Here is a 17879-nt window from a genome sequence, read left to right as displayed (position 1 = left end):
ATAATTTCAGACATCGATTTCAAAATTATGTGGGGGAGGGACAGGGGATGATGTCAGCCAACTGATCAAAACTATCATCATCATGACAGCCTTTTTTGAATCATGTGGTCAGTAGATGGCGCTGGGAGTTATCCTACACATGGTTTTAATAAATAGTGTAAGCAGAGCATTCTGGCACTGTTTTCATGTAAAATGGCTGTATTGTTTTTTTCCTCACTGATGAGACATAGGAGTAATTCAGACCCACTACTTCAGAATTTTCATTTCCCCTTAAACATATTACCTCTTTTTCAGAAAAGCCAAAAAAAATTTCAAATGAGTGAAATTCTGTTGGTTTTACTTTCATTTTGCCATCTCCAAAAGTATACTCTGATGTGAAACTTCGAAATGTATATTAAATATGTTTAAGGAAAAACAGACCTCCTGACAATCATAGAGACAATCTCCATTGATTTGTGCAGATCCAATTTATAACAAACAAAAAAAATTTGATTAAATGACAATGTGGTGTAAGTGTCATCATAATAACTTGTGGTCTATTTGTCTCCACATCCATAATAAGAAGAAGAGTAAATATTCTCACCTCATTATCAATGACTGGTAAATAATTAAAGATGCCATTCAAAAATGAAACACATTTGATGAATCACAAGTTTGTTTTATCCGTGTCATTACAATCATATGCACATGACATATTTTAAAAGAGACCAAATAAGTGCATTCACATGTAAGTGACAGTTTTTTCCTCTCACAACTAGAGCGTCTACCAGCCTTTCATACTAGATTTAACTGCTAAACATCAGTGGTGGCCCGTGTATTTCACACTTATGCCTTCAGTGGTGTTCTACATGACTTAATCCACCTTATAATATCAGTACTATAGCATCACTACTAGGAATGCAAATTACTGATTAATTCATTGATCATTAGTTGGTTGACCTTGTCGATCAATTAACGATTAATTGATAAGTGGCGATTTTCCTAAGAATCCGAATTTCTCTTTCAATAAGGTCTATAAGAATAAAAGCTAAATATTGTTTATATACTTCATGAAAAAAGCATGTCATATTCCTTAATGATTGATTTATTGAACCATTATTGTACAGGCAATGACATTTAGTAGTAGAACTAAATAAATTCTGCAGAGAAATTCAATAAAATAAATGGATGTGAAGTGGGGCAGTTTGGAAGAAATGGGCATTTCTGACTTTGTATCACTACCTGACATGATGGAGCGAGATTGAGGGGGGTATGTACGTGGGGTAGAGGCAGCAATTTTATACGTGGGGGTGCAGTCCATAACTAACTTAACTAACACTGGCATGAAGCGAAAGTGAAACTTATCACACTTTCAATGTCCGATTCCAGGCTTCTATACCTCTATTATAAAGTGGACCTTACACGAAATTTTCACAACTTCTAACCTGTAGCTACTGGAAACCCTCCACTGCTCTATGGGCCACCCAGAAATGCTGGCCTCATCACGCATTTACAGATTCATTTACACATTTGCAAATCCGACTGTGCACAGACAGATTGAGATGCGGACACGCAACTCCGACTGCGCACAGACAGATTGAGATACGGACATGCAACTCTCCATGCACACAGATTGAAATGCGGACACACAAATCTCATCACGCATTTACAGATTCATTTACACATTTGCAAATCCGACTGCGCACAGACAGATTGAGATGCGGACACTCAACTCTCCACATGCATTTGCAAATAATATTGCTACAATAATGGCCCCATAGTGGTGCCCCCTACTGTCAACACCACAAATACCGCCATGGAAAAGGGCAATTAACACACAAGTTGTGAGTCTCACATTCTGAACTAACCTTCTTCTCTGTCAGAAATTATTTAATTTAACAATATCAGTTGTGTCATTTGTTTGCCATCTTAAATAGTGGCTTTATTCTTTGTAAATGGAGTGACTTTATAATTAGCTTTTTTATTCTTGTAACATATTCAATTTTTCTATAGGATTCCAATCATAGTACTTCATAGTTAACATATCAATATTACATCAGCTCATGAATCTGTGTAGGTGTTTGTTTTTGTGTGTGACCAGACGTGTTGTTTTGACGATGTTTTGATGTTCTAGAGGAATTTCATGAATTTCATTTTCTAACGTGTATTTGGGATTTAGTTACGCTATAACAATACCTTTTATTTGTGCCTCTCATCAGTGCCAACAGTTTGACACCAAACGCATGTGTTTATAGTGCAGAAAACTGTCAAAAAGTGGGAGTTATGCTGGAAATGGGGTGACAGTCGATTTCAAATCAAACAGTGTTATACAGTGAGGCTTTTCACACCTTGCTTCACACTCAGGGATAATCAAACAGTTGTGTAGGTTGACTTTTTCCTCCACACTGAAATGATTCACAATACAAATCCATTGGGAGATGATAACGTCAGTCAATCAATCAGAAGTTGAACCAATAACACAACATGATTCAGACTCCGACCACAACATCCTAACATCTTTGGGGCAAATTCCCATGGTGCACCCAAACTGTCATGTAAACAGTTCTCCTGTAATCATTCACTCTGCTGTCATCAGAGTGACGAGCATGGAGGTCATGCAAGAAGAACCCAATGCTTTGCCTCAGGGATTGTTGGCTCCAGGAGAATGATTGGACACATGGGTCACAGGACACACAACATGCAACACACAACAGATCACAAAACATATAATACAGTATGGGTCTGGACAATCTGCCCAAAAGATCTTGTGAGGATCTTAGAAATATGATCCATGATCTGAATCTCATATTTCTCACCTCTTATTAAAGGAGGTTGAGTTACACCTAAGCTATAAGTTATCCTCTATTTTTCCTTTGATTTCTGGAGATTTAAGCTTGTGTGATAATTTTTAATCTTAAAACAATTTTAAATACCAGTCACATTTTCCTGTGCATACAGATACAGTGTTTCCATTAATTACCTTGACGGTTGCTGCCAAATCTGTCCCATTTCTTCTTTTTTTTTATATAATGACAAAAGACTGAGTAGAAATGTCCCTTTCATTCAGACGCTTCAGTGTTTAATGTCAATTCAGTCATTTCAGTAGCTCCACAATATACGTGTAATTAATCAATTGTTAGACATTTACTGTGACTGTATATAATGAAGAAACAGTCCTGGCAACATGGAAGCTGATGCTATGCATTAAAGCTGCACATTTTGATGAAAAAGTCATAGTACAATGAATACTGGCAATTCCAATTGAAGTTGACTTGCCAAGGAAGTTGTCAAGGAAGATGCACAGGGTACTAATTTAGAAAAAACTAAGACTGAAACTAGGATAAAAACTACAAAAAACACAAAAACATAAAATATAAACAGTAATGCCTTTCATTTTGCTCATTTTACACAGCATCTCTCTCTGTTCAGTGTCACTGAATCCAAAATCTCACCAGAAAACAGAGGTTAGATCACTCAAAATCCTCTGACATCTGAACCTTTACAATGCAAAAGTAAAATGAGCTTTTTGGGTGATGTTCATTCATCATCAGGTCAGACCACAGTTATGTGAAATTATACATTCTATATTGAAAATAGGGCTGCACGATTAATCAATTTTTAATCAAAATTGGATTTTTTAATTAAGACGATTTTTAAAAAAGAGAAATCGTAAAATTGATTTCATCTTTCTCGTGCCTCCGGGCTGCACGCCTGCGGGCTACCGTAGGCTCTTCCTCCTATCAGTGACAGCAGTCTGTCACAGAAGTCCGTGTAATGACCAGACTTTAAATGTGTTAATGAGCCCGCAGTACTTATAGCACTATAAGCCGTGGCTTCACGCACGGATCCTGCAACTGAAATATAACTGCATGTGGATCATTCATCTTACGTTGTCCCGGATCCGTACCATACTGTCTTCTTCCGAACCGGGTCCGGGTCTCGGGGTCAGCAGCCTCAGCAGAGGAGCCCAGACAGCCCTGTACCCACACACATCCACCAGCTCCAGAGATAGAATCCCTCCAGCGTGTCCTGGGTCGGTCTGTTCCATGCACAGATCCCCCAGTTTAAATAGAACTACATGGGGATCACTCATATTAACGTGGTCCACGCACGACTGATGCCTGTCACTGACTTACATTGGTATCACTTCTGTGGGCCCAGATACCCCAAAAAGAAAAAAAAACATTTTTTTAAATAATTAATTTAGTCCTCTTACTTGCTAAATTTTTCATTCACAAAGGTAAGTTCTGTAACACAAAAACAAATATTGTTTATTTTTTGAAAGATGTTGAACTTTATTTAAAGCTGCATGATAATTCCGGAAACAAAAAGGCTATAAAAAACATAAGTATTTGCTCTGATTTGGACATTGTATCATAGTGTCTTCCCCCTGGCAAACTTATGTTATTTTCTACTTCATTCAATAAAGATTTAATGAAGAAAAAATAAATTTCTGTGGGTTCATCACATGATACCATCACAGATTTGAGGTCAGAGTAGTGCCTTGGATTGTGGGCTGCTCATGAAAATGACAGGCTGACTTCTGTTGTCTTTTGTAGTTTTACCCATAAATTGAAATCGAAAATCAAGTTTTTAGAGGAAAAAAAAAATTAGGATTTTTTTTTTTTGCCAAAATCATGCAGCCCTAATTGAAAAATGCAATATTTTCTCCATGAAGGCTGAATCCCAGCCATAGTTATGCTAGACTGCATAACCATGTTAGTACATTCTGCAAAAAATTATTGCAACATGTGGCCCAGTCCTAGATGACATATTAAAAATTACATCCATTATCCATATAACACAAGCTGCCTCACATGACCTGGTCTGAAACTATTGCACACATTTGTGTATCTTTCTTTAGTCTGCCTATAAAAGTAATGAGATGGAGCCAAATCCTGACCAAAAGCATTGATGGCCCTAATTTGGCTCTGCAGAACAGCAGCGACATTCACTACCTAAGCTGGACTTGTTTGAGCAAAAAGCAATCAGAAAGAATCCAGTCAAACAGCACAACATACAGATCTGTTTGTTTTTAATGACTCAATACTGTGTGTAAACAGAAGATTTCATACTTTGAGGTTTGCTTAAACCAGATTCCTGTTGTCTGACAAAGTAACTGAATTTTATTTGAACATAGAGGACATATGTGACCGCATTTCATGAACTGGTTTAATCTGCTCTCTCTTGTCCTTGTTCTTTATCTGCTTTGTGTCCTTGCTTCTTCTTTTTTTGTCTTCTTCATCTCTGCACAATTTAGCCCGTTTAACACTTATAATAAAGAAACTTATTGAACTCAGTCACATTTAATGACCACCCTTGATGCCAGGATGGCGTCAGTGTTTCTCCTCTAGACTAATGATTGTCCACAAAGGACAATCATTTCAAAGATGCCTGACAGACGGCTGTTGAGGGTCAGGTTTACAGTTAACTCTTTAAAGACAGACTGCTGCTTTTCACTTTCAATATTAGACCTACAAAAACAACTGGCAACACAATAATCTGCTATTATTCTGAAAACTGTTTCAGGATATTCTGAAAAATGACAATCATTTGATTCTAAAACGTGGTGATTTGTCCAATAATCCCATTTTACTTTCCAGAGATTTAGTGAAACATCTTCAAATTCAGCTCCAGCTGATACAATACAATAGGAGTAAGCTATTGGGGCAAAACTGAGGACATAAAAAAATGTGATATCCCCAGAAGAAACTCATGATATCGAATGTCAAAATATTATGAGAATTAAGTCACAACACCTAGAAAAAAAACTTGCGATATTCTAAAAATAAAGCGGCAAAATTTAAAATCAGAATGACAAAGTCAAAACAAAGCTAATAAATCAAAGAAAGTCATACATTGAGGAAAAAACATCATGCTTACACAGGTAAATATACAAGTAAAAAAAAAAAAACAATCTATAAAATACTGCAACACGCTGATATTCGCACCATTTACAATGAATCACAACTGTGTAGTAATATTATTTATTGACATGATGTGAACATCCTTTAGAAAAGGAGATCATATGATATGATAAATTAAAATCAATCACAATCTCCAACTGTGAAGTTAACTATGCCTAAATATAAGTTTACTTAGGAATATCTCTATTATAATGACATTTCCACATGAAAGTGAGAGGGATCGCACAGAAAATACATTGTAATTTGGGAACGGAACTCTCTACCCCAGTGGTTCTCAACTGGGGGGAGCTTTATCTACAGAGCTATGTAACCGACATTGTGTTACTTTTGAAATAATGAACCCCTCCGGTCCCAATTTTTTTTTTCGAGGATAGGGGGGCAGCAGGAGGCTCATGATACCATTACTGGGGCTTTGTTCAAAAAAGGTTGAGAAACACTGCTCTAGCCTGATGCATTAGCTAATAAATATATTGACATTTGTATGAGAAATGTATCCTGAAGCAGTTACATCAATGTACTTCTGCTTAACACTGCCAACAGATGCTAGTAAGAGTTTTCATTAGTGAGGAGGCAATACACATAACGCATAACCACAGCATAAGGTATAGCTATATCTTGAAAATGTATCTTTTGACCTTATTAATCGATATCAGATCATTCATTTGGCTATCAATTTTTTAAACCAAGCCTTTCACTGTAACTTAAACTTCACAAAAAAGTCTGTCAATTATCCTGTAAATACAGCTAAATCTACTTGTTACATAACTCCCATCACCATGGCAACATCATCACTAAAAGCATTTAAAATTAGAGGAAGAAACAAAGTCACAGGTGAGATGTTCCTTCAAAAAACATACGTCTCATGAGTCAGAGACAGTAACCACTGTTTGCATCTCCTGTAACAAGCCAAAACACAACACTTACAACATGAAATGACTGATTATTCAGTTGCAGAAAGAACACGGGAGCTCTGAACAAGACGACAACACAGAGGAGGAGCAGGAAGGCTACAATTTAATTGTTATATTTAGTCCTATTTTTATTATTACGGCAAAATTTGAAACTAAAAGATTCAATGTTTGGATGATAAAACAATGGACAATGGTGACAAATGACCACAACAGTTTCAGGACTTGAGAAGACTTGTAGTTTTGTGGTGTCCTGTTAAACCAACAAACACAAAAACTGGGAAATAACTAGAGGTTTTTTTTAAATTGCTGGTTGAAAAGAAAAAACTGTGGGAAAGTATTAACATGTTGCTATTTTCTAATAAAGATGTTCAGGTGAAAATAGGGTGAAAATATTTTGTTGCAGCTGCAGAAGTAAAAACCAATATTTGTAAGTATGTGTAAATACATCAATAATCAACTGCCAATCTGAGGATGATTAGACTTATCATTATGAGAACTGTAACTAACAGTTACTTTACAGATAAGTAGAGGTAGACCAATATATCAGCCTGCCAATATTTTGATATTTTTCAATATCAATTTTTTAATACTTGGCGTTCAATAAATGTTATAAGAGTATAATGTGTACGTGTATTAATAATTTCATTTATACTGCTGCATACAAATCTTAATTATCTGAGTGTTTCAACTGTATTTTACGGTCAATGTGCTTTCAAAAAAATATATATATATTTTTTTAAATTTGGCCTTAAATTTCGGCCTCAAAAATTGGCTGTGGATATTGGTCATCGGCTGACGAAATTTTTTTTTTTTTTTTTTTGTAAAAATCGGCACTGGCCTTAGAAAAACCCGTATCAGTCAACCTAAATAAGTGATTTAGGTTAGACAACATCAAGCTTAAACAAACAGCTTAAAGTAACAATGAAGGATCAAAATTAATTCCTCATTTACACATAACTGATGTCTGCAACTACCTTAAGGGTCATTCTGTATGAAATTAATGCAATAATCTGTGCACAAATAAATAACACATTATCATAATATATACACCATGTCAAATTGTATTTAGAGTAGATTATTTCACATTAACGTTTTTGAGAAATATGGGTGAGTTGCTATGAAATATTCCACAAGACCAACACCTCACATTTACCTGAAATACTTTGACATGTAATTAATTAATAGTAAGAGATTTAGTGGTATTTTTCTCAAAACACTACAACTATCATCCAGACTGATTAGTCCATCATCGAGCCCAAGTGAAAGTAACAAAAGTCCCTGAGATATTGCAACCATAAAAATGGAGAGACATGAGTTCAGAGCAACCTTAAACTTTAGGTGCCAAAATTCTCTCAGTTCATCTTTGTGCAGCAGAAAACATTTGTGCCAAATTTTGCAACTCTCTGTAAATATGTCAGATGTGTATTAAATGTGATGAACAGCAAATACACTTTGTGTGAGTATTTCTCATTTATTTCCTACTCTGTGACACTAAATTGAGTATCTGTCAGTTGGTGCCAAAAGAAATCACACACTGACATTTTTCACCATTTTCGGAAATTTCATTATATCATTTCCTAGACTTCCTTTCTCTGAGTCCACTTTCTAAAAAGGACAAACCACTATGTCTCAGTTCACAACAGGCCTCATTTATTCTACAGACCATGAAAAACCAAAACTAGTGAAACAAAACAGAAGTTTACATAGTAGAATATCTGAAACAGTATGCAAAAAAATACCATTAAACATGTGTCTTAAATTCCTAAAACGTTATTTTAGTTAGTGAATTTAATTAACATCCCTGTGACCAGTGAATCACGACTCATGCATGGATGCTTTATGGACCAAACAGCTACTGGAAAAAAATTTGAAATAAGATAAATTAAAATAAAATAAATACATTCGAGAAAAATGAACAGATTGGACTGGGTAATGTATCAAATTATTTTAATCAAGTGAGGTTTTCAGAAAATGCCTAAATTGCAAAAACTGAAACTGTTTTGTGTCATACATTAATTGTGAAAGTGTTTTTTCAGTCATATACGAATTATAATTTACTGAAAGAGTAGTATTTTTGCTTCAAATTTTGTCTTCAGTTCATTTAGCCAGAAGACAATTGATTAAAATCAGAAAATAAATAAATTACACATTTTTAGTTCAATTTTTTTTCTGCCATATCTCCCAGCTGTAATGAAAGGACCAGTCAGCTGCAGCCCTAACTATAAATATAATGCTGCTGACGTCACTGAACATTCAAGTTTTACCATATGTTTAACTAGATTTTTCATGTTGATCTGACTGTTAAGGTGACTCAGCTGAGGAGGTGAGCTTGTGTCTGATTTGTGTGTCTTTACCGTAGAAAATAAAACCTGTCAGTATGAGAGAAATGCTATATCACTGACGTGAAGCTGCTGCTGTGACCGACACACACACACCCTGATGCTATTAGCTGATTGGACCACACACACACGCACACACTGTTGCAGATGAGCATGTCTTTCTACAGTGATTCCCAGAACAGGATGAAGCAGAATGGGTGGAGTAAAGGTACACAGCCCCAGTCTGTAGATCACAGATGACAGTGGTCTAGCCATATTTTACTGACTCTGACAATCAATTTAACCCTTTAGGGCTCAGTATAAAGCAGCGCTGCGAGATGCACAATCATCGTATGAGACACGATTTCACATGTAAACTGTATCTGTCTGTATATGTCCTCCAACATTCCACTGATGTGAATACAAGTGCTATCAGGTTCAGAGAATGGCATAAACCAAAGGTATGGATATTTCTTTAAATATGCATCATGACTTAGACATTGCAATGAAATCACATCCTGAGGCTAGAGTTGGGCAATGACACATTTTCATATCGTGATGATTATATTTATGGTGTAATATGCTCACGTTCTACGCTAAAACACAGCATTTTTTGTGTTTTCATCAGATTCAATAAGACACAGTTCCTACACGTTTCAAAAGAAACGTGAAACTTTTCTAAATTAAATTTAGAAAAGAATTTAATACCCATTTCACAGCCAAACACAATTCAATTCAATTTTATTGGTAGAGCCCTATATCACAACAAGGTTGCCTCACAGGGCTTTAAAGAATTAGTTGGATATGAGAACAAACAACAGTCAAATAAACAGTAGATGAAGAAAATGGAGAACATAAGAACGAAAGGCTTGTTGTTCACTTTCAAAACAAGCTCTATCTTGATGTACAATGCTAATCCAAATGTAGCTATGCAAGCTATTTTATCAGCACCACACATAAACGCGCGAGCTATAGCTGAATCAGGGAACATGCATTTACTCGGCAAATTCTATTGTACTGCTACAGTATTTAGAGTCCACAAAACCTCTGCTTTTAGGGTTGGGGTACAACCAAACATTGTTCGAAGGCCAATTTTTGTAGATTGGACACATTTAAACACAATGCAGCAAATAAGTTTGTGGCAACATAACTTAAGATCTACCATATCAAATGTCATACCTTTTAAAGACTTTTTTAAGGTATTAAATGCAGATTTGCAAATTCAAGAGTTTTAAGACATTTTACGACCCCACAGGAACCCTGAAAAAACTCATTTCAGACTCACTGTATACTGATGCAATTTTAAATTTTTTTTTTTTTAAATTAGCAGAATTTAGATGTGTTTTTATCTTGTATGTCTTTTATATAGTTAACATCATTTTCAGCTTAATACATTTTTTATCCTATTCACAAATATGATATTAAAAATGGTCCAAAATGATCCTTAATTATGTATATTTTCTATTGAAAAGTGCTAAAATTTCTTGAGGAAGGGCCTCCACACTCCACAACCATGTGCCCAAGTCTCGCACAAACTTAAGGACAGCATTAGAGCCCAAACAACAACGGGAAAAACCAAGGGAGAAGCCTCTGATATCAGTCTGACTATAAATTATATATTATATTGTAAAGTTCTTTCCTACATGGCACTAAAGCCCAAGCCAACCAGACCCACCAACAATAACAATGATTCTGTGTCTCCTAAACATGTCACTGTGTAACTTCATCTTTTTAACACATGAGTTCACATCCAAAGTAACAGACTAACCAATCAAGGCAGCAGTAAAAGGTGTACAAATATGGTTTAAACAAACAAAAAAAAAAAAAAAAAAAAAAAAAAAAAACTGTGGCAGAGTGAATTAGGTTTGTCACACTGTGAATGACAGAGATGTGGACTGAACTCCTATGATGACAGAAAAACTGATTTTTTAACACAAATTTCAAGACGTGGACTGATCCCAAACAGCTGACTCCACATTAGCAAAAGAGTGGGAAGTATCAAGATGTTTTAAAAACAGGAAGTGGCAAGATGTAGAGTAAAACATTGACGTCTCTGAGGGGGACAGTGGTCACTAAAAAAAGACAATTACACTGCTTTACCAGCTGATATTCATATTAGCATATTAAGTGCAATTTCACTAATTTTTGCGGATGATATTTACCTATTGTGTTAGGTTAAAGGTTGTTTCATAAATGTGTATGATTTAATTTGTGCTAATTCAATAACAAGGTGATGAAGAACTGACAGAATTTATACAACAACTTTTCTTTATGTGTACTGAAGATTTCTGATGCAAAAGAAAGACTGAACAACAAAAACAAAATGAACAAACAGAAAATAACAATGGTATTATCATCAGTCAAGCAGTCATTTTAAATATTGAAATTGGCCCAGAACCTCAGGATATGGAATAGACTACACAATTACAACATACCTGAATACCTAATTTAACACAAATACACAGTACATAGACTGACATCTGTTGCTGTTATCAAATCATCCAGTCCTCATCCAGCCAGAGAAAACAGTAAGCAGCAAAATACAATCAGCTTTCCAAGTCGAATTGCTTATGTTTAAAAAGTAAATGGATGAGGAGATAAAATACTTAAATATATCTATACACAGAGACAAGAACCTTGATGAAGGCACAATAAACTCTGGATGTTACGCCATTCTGACCTAAAAAATGACTTTTTAAATTATGTGTATTATCATCAGTAGTGTTTCATCACCATTCAGTTGTTCATGAAACAATATGCACTAGTGTTTGGCATCAGTTAAATTTATTTTCCCCAACATGATCAGGACAGTATAGTATGGATTATACATCTGCAAACATATCTCCCCTGACATGATATCTTTCCAGTCAATCAGGCGTGTTGTAATGTTGAGTGTTACTCTAAAGCACATCTGAGTATAACTAACATCATCTTTATTAACTATTAATTGCAAGTATTTTACAGTGAATACAGTAATCTACCGGTGAAGACTATACCTTCACCACTTAAATGTCTTGGTTATGAGTTACGTGCAATAATTTCCCCCAAAATTAAAACTTTACCTCTGCTGCAATACTTTAACATAAACATTTCCACTGAGGCAAAGCAATTCTACACCATAAATAAATAAATATGTAAAAGCCTGCAAAAAATTGAAAATAATACATAAAATCTGAAGCGTGTTTTGTACAAAATACTGAAAATATTTAATTCTACCACGTGAAAACAAAAAACTGTTGGCACGAGTCTTATTTTGTAAAATATAATGATAATGTGCACAAATATCACAAGCATCATCTGCGAAAAAACTCAGATTTGACAAAAATATACTCTGCAGCTGTAATCGCCATTTTTGTACATTTCAACAACATTAATGACTAAATAAAACCAACGACACCCTCACAGCCGCTTAAGTTACAGTCAACGTTCCTAAATTAATGACTTATATCAGTAAATGGAGATAAAAATCCATGATTAATCGTGTTTCTTTCTGACAGCTTCTGCAGACGCTACAGGTGGAAAACTACAGCTACAACATGCTAACGACTTTTGCTAACACCCAACTAGCATCGCGCCAGTATAATGCCACCCAGAAATCGTTTAAAAAGCTAACATTTACAATCATATCTTACAATATAGTGCCTGTTGAGTGAATATACTTCGTGTAAAATAATCAAAAACGTTAAAATCCACGACAGTCCCTGCTTTACTTGGCGTATTCGACACTCGCGCCGAAGTCCGTGTAAAAATTACTGATTTACTGTTAGCATTGTTTTGAAGGATGGACGATAGATACATCATGGCTTTTATATATTGCGGTGCATCGTTTTGCTGCTTTGTCCAACATTATCTACCTTTAATAAAAACGTATTTCCATAAACTGTGAGCTTGTTTATTTTGCTGATTTTAGTTATCAGTTAACTGATCCTGGAACAGACAGGACCAGCTTCAAAATGAGTGTGCTTCTGTAAACACTAGCTGATTTTGATCTCTAATTTGAAGCCGAATTTACCACAAGAATATATTGGGATGGGAAGCGCCTTCGATTACTTTTGTTGTAAAACTATTTGTGTGGAAAAAGGCAGTGACATGTTAAATTGACAATTTTTTAAGGGAGATCAGCGGGTAGTTCTCGCGAGATGACAGCGACGTAACATAGTAAACAAGCCAAGTTAGCTGCTAACGGCTAACGACGTATCGGAAATGGACAGCAAGAAGCAACAACATGTCTGGTTGTCACTACGTATCAAACAAAAAATACAGACTTAATTGTGATACGGTGTTATTAGCTATAAAACTCCCGAGTAGGGCGCCATATAGAGGCCGCAGATAACGTTATCTCGGAGCCTGACAAGCCCGGGCAAGGCCTGCGCTCCTCCAGGCAGCTCTCCTCCTCCAGCCTCCGTCTCAGACTCACCCTGGTTGAGGTGATGTCCATCATAACCTCCTGGAAGGCGGCTGTCTCCTCGGCCTGCCGCTGTGTGTGCAGCGCTATCTTCTCGCTGAACTTTCGGGGGTTAGAGGCCCCAGACCCGGCGCCCGGGGAGGGTCCGGGTCCTGGTCCGGGTCCGGGTCCACAGCCGCCTGTACCCGTCGCAGACATCTTCACCGAGCGGACGGGACGACTTGACGTAGTGGAATGATTTTCACCACAGAGGGGCGGTAAAGCAAGAGCGCCCACTCTGCCCGGGTTTCTGCAGACGTCAGCCCGTGTGATCTGTCACCAAATGAGCCCATGTGTACCAAACACTACTGCAACGTTCACACTGCAGGCAAAAGTGACCCATATCCAGTTTTTTTTTTTTTTTTTTTTTTTTTTTTTGCCAATATGACTATGTTCAGACAGCAGGTCTTAATGCACAATTCATGTTTTTATTGTGAAATCCAATTTTTTGTGCTTGTTCAGATTATACATTTAATTGCTGTTTTTATTGCTATTTTTTTTGTCACTTTAACAAATTTGTTTATATTTTTTTATCTCTTTATTTTTCTATTGTATGATGCGTACTGTCTTGTGCTGCTGTTCACACTTGAATTTCCCCCTTGGGGGATCAGTAAAGTATATCTTATCTTAAATGCGACTTCTATCAGGTTTGAGTATGAACTGAATGCGACCCTGAAGTGACCCACATGCACAAAAGAGGTCCTGATGTAATATGTGGCCATGCAAGCGCGCACTGTGATTACAGAAGGAAATACATTTTTCCTACCACTCCTCCTCCTGGGATGCAGAATTGTGACGTTTGTTGCATTTCAACGACATAAAGATCGGATAAATGTGATCTGGCCATTCACACTGAAGCCGCATTGCAAAGTATCAGATACATATTGGATTTAGGACCACATATGGAAGTGGCCTGGGTTGGATTTGAAAAGATCAGATTTGTGTTGTGCTTTGTATGTCTTTAACAGATCGGATAGAGGTCACATATGGGCAAAAAAATCCGATTTAGGCCACATTTGCCTGCAGTCTGAACACAGCCTATGTGACCCATATCCAAATTTTTATGACTTATAATTTTTTTCAAGTCAGACCCAGGCCTCTTTTATATTGTCGCCTTCCTACAAAAAAAGAGGACATGTCATTTACATGACACTTAAAAAATGAATTATTGCCTTAGTCCAACTAAAACTGCACTTTAAAAGTGCAATAAATGTGTTAGCTCACCTGAAATCAAAGTTTTACTAGTTGGATTAACACACCTAGATAATGCGATTGAAAGTTGATTTACTCCTGCATGCAAACAGAGATCCATATTAACCTCTGTAAACACAGTGTACAGCGTATGACATCCCACCTTCTGCAATTGTGGGTCACTTCACGACCGCAGACTGTTCACACATGAGTCTGATGCCAGTTGCATTTCAATTATGACATGAACAACCAACCAAACAAACAAAGAAAAAAATAATTTCAGCAAAATTGAGCATTAAGACCAGCAGTGTGAACAGCCTTAGTCTGACCAGGTGTCCCACTTCATGAGAGACTGTCCCACATCCCACTTATGGAGACAGTGTCCTATATTTAAATACTGAAGTGCACACAGTTAAACCAGATTAAAGCCATCTATTTCATTAGATTATTACTTAGGCATTAATATAAAAGCCACATTTTACTGTTGTATTTGTTTTTCATTTGATACTGTTTTGTACAAGACTGTGGCTGATGATTCAAAGTTTCTGATGTGGATTAATCTGCTGATTGCTGTATATTAATGGACTGATTGTTTTGTTTGTAAAAATTCTGAAAATAGTGCAATCAACAGAGTCCTGTTCTTTCAGTAGATCTTTCAATAGAAAAAATACTTGATTTCTTAACTTTCACTCATTTCAGACCAAAAATCCTCCTGTAAGCTGTAAAGAAATAGTGATGTTTGTAGCAATGGCTTTGTCTTCTCCTTCCTCCTCTTTTCTTCTACAGCAGCAGCAGCACATCCTGCTCAGATGTAAACAGACCTCACCTTCCTCTAAACTTGGTTGGAGGATACGATGCACCTCAAAGTAGAACAACTCAAGGCTTTGTCAAAGATTGATGAAGATCTGGCAGCTCCTTCATGCTGGAAAAATCCTCATTAATTAAAGTAAGTAACCATTTATTTATCAATGTCTTTCTAAAATAGGATGAAGATTTGTGTTTTACTCAATAATAAAAAAGTGAAAAAAGTTGCATCTTAAAAATTATAATGGGAAAACCTTTTTGTTGAGTTAATTTTTCATTCATTTTTGTTCATTCTGTTTATTTAATTTTTAGTTAATTTTCTTTCATGTTTTGTTCAATTTGGGATATTCTGTTCAGTTTTGGTTCATTTTTGTTAATTGTTTTAATTATATAGTACATTATATGATTTGTTAATTATTGAAAAGACAAGAAATCCAATTACCTTTCTGTCAATGTGTTGTATTAGATGTGTTTTAGATAAAAAAAACAAAAAAACAAAAACAAAACCCAAAGCAAATTAATATTATGCATGATCTGTGTCTTCTATTGTGACAAAATGGCTGTAAATAGACAGACACATACATTTATAGATCAAAAACGGCTCAGGGTTACATATTTTTCAATTTATTTATGATGTGTTACTCTGACTAAACTGTCATTTAATATAATTTAGTGTTAGAAATTAAAAAATAAAATTGAAGGTTTAACCTGACAAAAATGTTCAAAATCAGTATCGCCTTAGCTTTAAACTACATGTAAAAAAAAATAAAAAAATAAAAATTAAACGGATAAAATCACCTGTTATAGAGTGTGTCTGTTTCAAGTGTGTTCACAAACAGTCGCACAGCGTATAGGCGAAGTGAAACGCCCACTCTCAGGAACACAACCTGCATCTGTGCATCAGGTTGGACACAGAGTGAGACATCTGTTAAATACACAAAAGCTTTGGGTGGCCATACAAAGTAAGGGAGCGCCCTCTGCTGGTGGAGATTAGACACCGCAACAAAAAGAACTTCCTGAGTTAAATATAGAATCCTGATTAAAACTAAGATAATTTATTAATTAACTGGGGGGGATTTCTCTCTGTACCTGCTCGACCTTCACTGACACGAGGACAGAGGTCAAAGGTCAAGGTCTGGAGAGGACAGAAGAGTGTTTCTGAGCTATGTTTGCAGATACATAGTTACTCTAAAAACAGAGTCCGTTGTCTGAGAAAACATGTGGTTTGACTTTAGTCTGAAAAGAGTCTGACTAAGAACAACAAAGAAAAAAATATGATCAAATAAATAAATATGCCTGTTTTGTCATCAAATATTTCCTTAAATACACACACTTTACAAAATCATTTTTATCCCAGCTTTGGCTGAAATCAAAGCAAATGATGTAGATTTACTTCTGCAAAATGTAATGTAATGACAAAGTATTGGTATAATACATTTTATGGTCCCACATTTAAATACTCTGGATACAGATCTGGACAAACTGAATAAATGGATCTTGTTGTATTTCAAGCTGAATGTGACAACATAAAGTACATTTAAATAAATATAAAAACACCAATTCATCCAAATAGTCTCAAATATGCTGTTAATAATGTTCATTTTGTGTTTGATGTCATTTTGATTTTTACACATTTTTTGCTCATTTTGTTGATTAATTTATTCATTTGGTTAATTATCCTAATCATTTTTTGCTCATTTTGTTACCTCGGCCAAGGAGGTTATGTTTTTGCCAGGGTTTATTTGTTTGTCTGTCTGTCTGTCTGTTTGTTTGTCTGTCTGTTTGTTTGTTTGTCTGTCCGTTAGTGTGCAACGTAACTCAAAAAGTTATGGACAGATTTGGATGAAATTTTCAGGGTTTGTTGGAAATGGGATAAGGAAGAAATGATTAAATTTTGGTGGTGATCGGGGGTGGGGGGGCCCACGGGGGGGGGCAGACCAGAAAATTTAATCAAAATCTGTCCATAACTTTTTGAGTTATGTTGCACACTAACGGACAGACAGACAGACAGAGAGACAAACCCTGGCAAAAACATAACCTCCTTGGCGGGGGGGGGGGGGGGGGGGGGGGGGCGGGCACTGATCAGCCTTGGCGGAGGCCTGCGCTCTCCGAGTGCTTCTAGTTGGTTATTTTTTCATCTTGTTGAAAATTTTAATTTGTTCATTTTCTTGTTTATCTTATTCATTATTTTGGTCATTTTTCAAATGATTTTATACATTTTTTTATTCTGTCACACAGTTCTTTAGCTTTGGTGCATTTAAAACAGGGTAAGAGCTGCAAAGTTTCCATAAAATCATAAAATAAA

General features: G+C 35.9%; 1 protein-coding gene across 4 annotated transcripts in view; it reads right to left on the bottom strand.

The window, feature by feature from the left end:
- The window catches only part of LOC115435421 (CREB-regulated transcription coactivator 2), a 42233-nt gene extending 28457 nt beyond the window's left edge, over positions 1 to 13776 (bottom strand). For 2 of the 4 annotated variants that reach the window (XM_030157828.1, XM_030157826.1), the window contains exon 1: positions 13553 to 13738. In XM_030157828.1, the coding sequence (XP_030013688.1) occupies positions 13553 to 13738 (186 nt within the window). Of the gene's footprint in view, positions 1 to 13552 lie in introns of all 4 variants that reach the window. The other 2 variants (XM_030157824.1, XM_030157827.1) reach the window with 2 other exon arrangements.
- Positions 13777 to 17879: the final 4103 nt, after the last annotated feature.

This window comes from Sphaeramia orbicularis, chromosome 16, assembly GCF_902148855.1.
Source record: "Sphaeramia orbicularis chromosome 16, fSphaOr1.1, whole genome shotgun sequence".
Taxonomy (NCBI): domain Eukaryota; kingdom Metazoa; phylum Chordata; class Actinopteri; order Kurtiformes; family Apogonidae; genus Sphaeramia; species Sphaeramia orbicularis.
The sequence above is the reverse complement of the archived record's forward strand: the minus strand, read 5'-3'. Positions and strand labels throughout refer to the sequence as shown.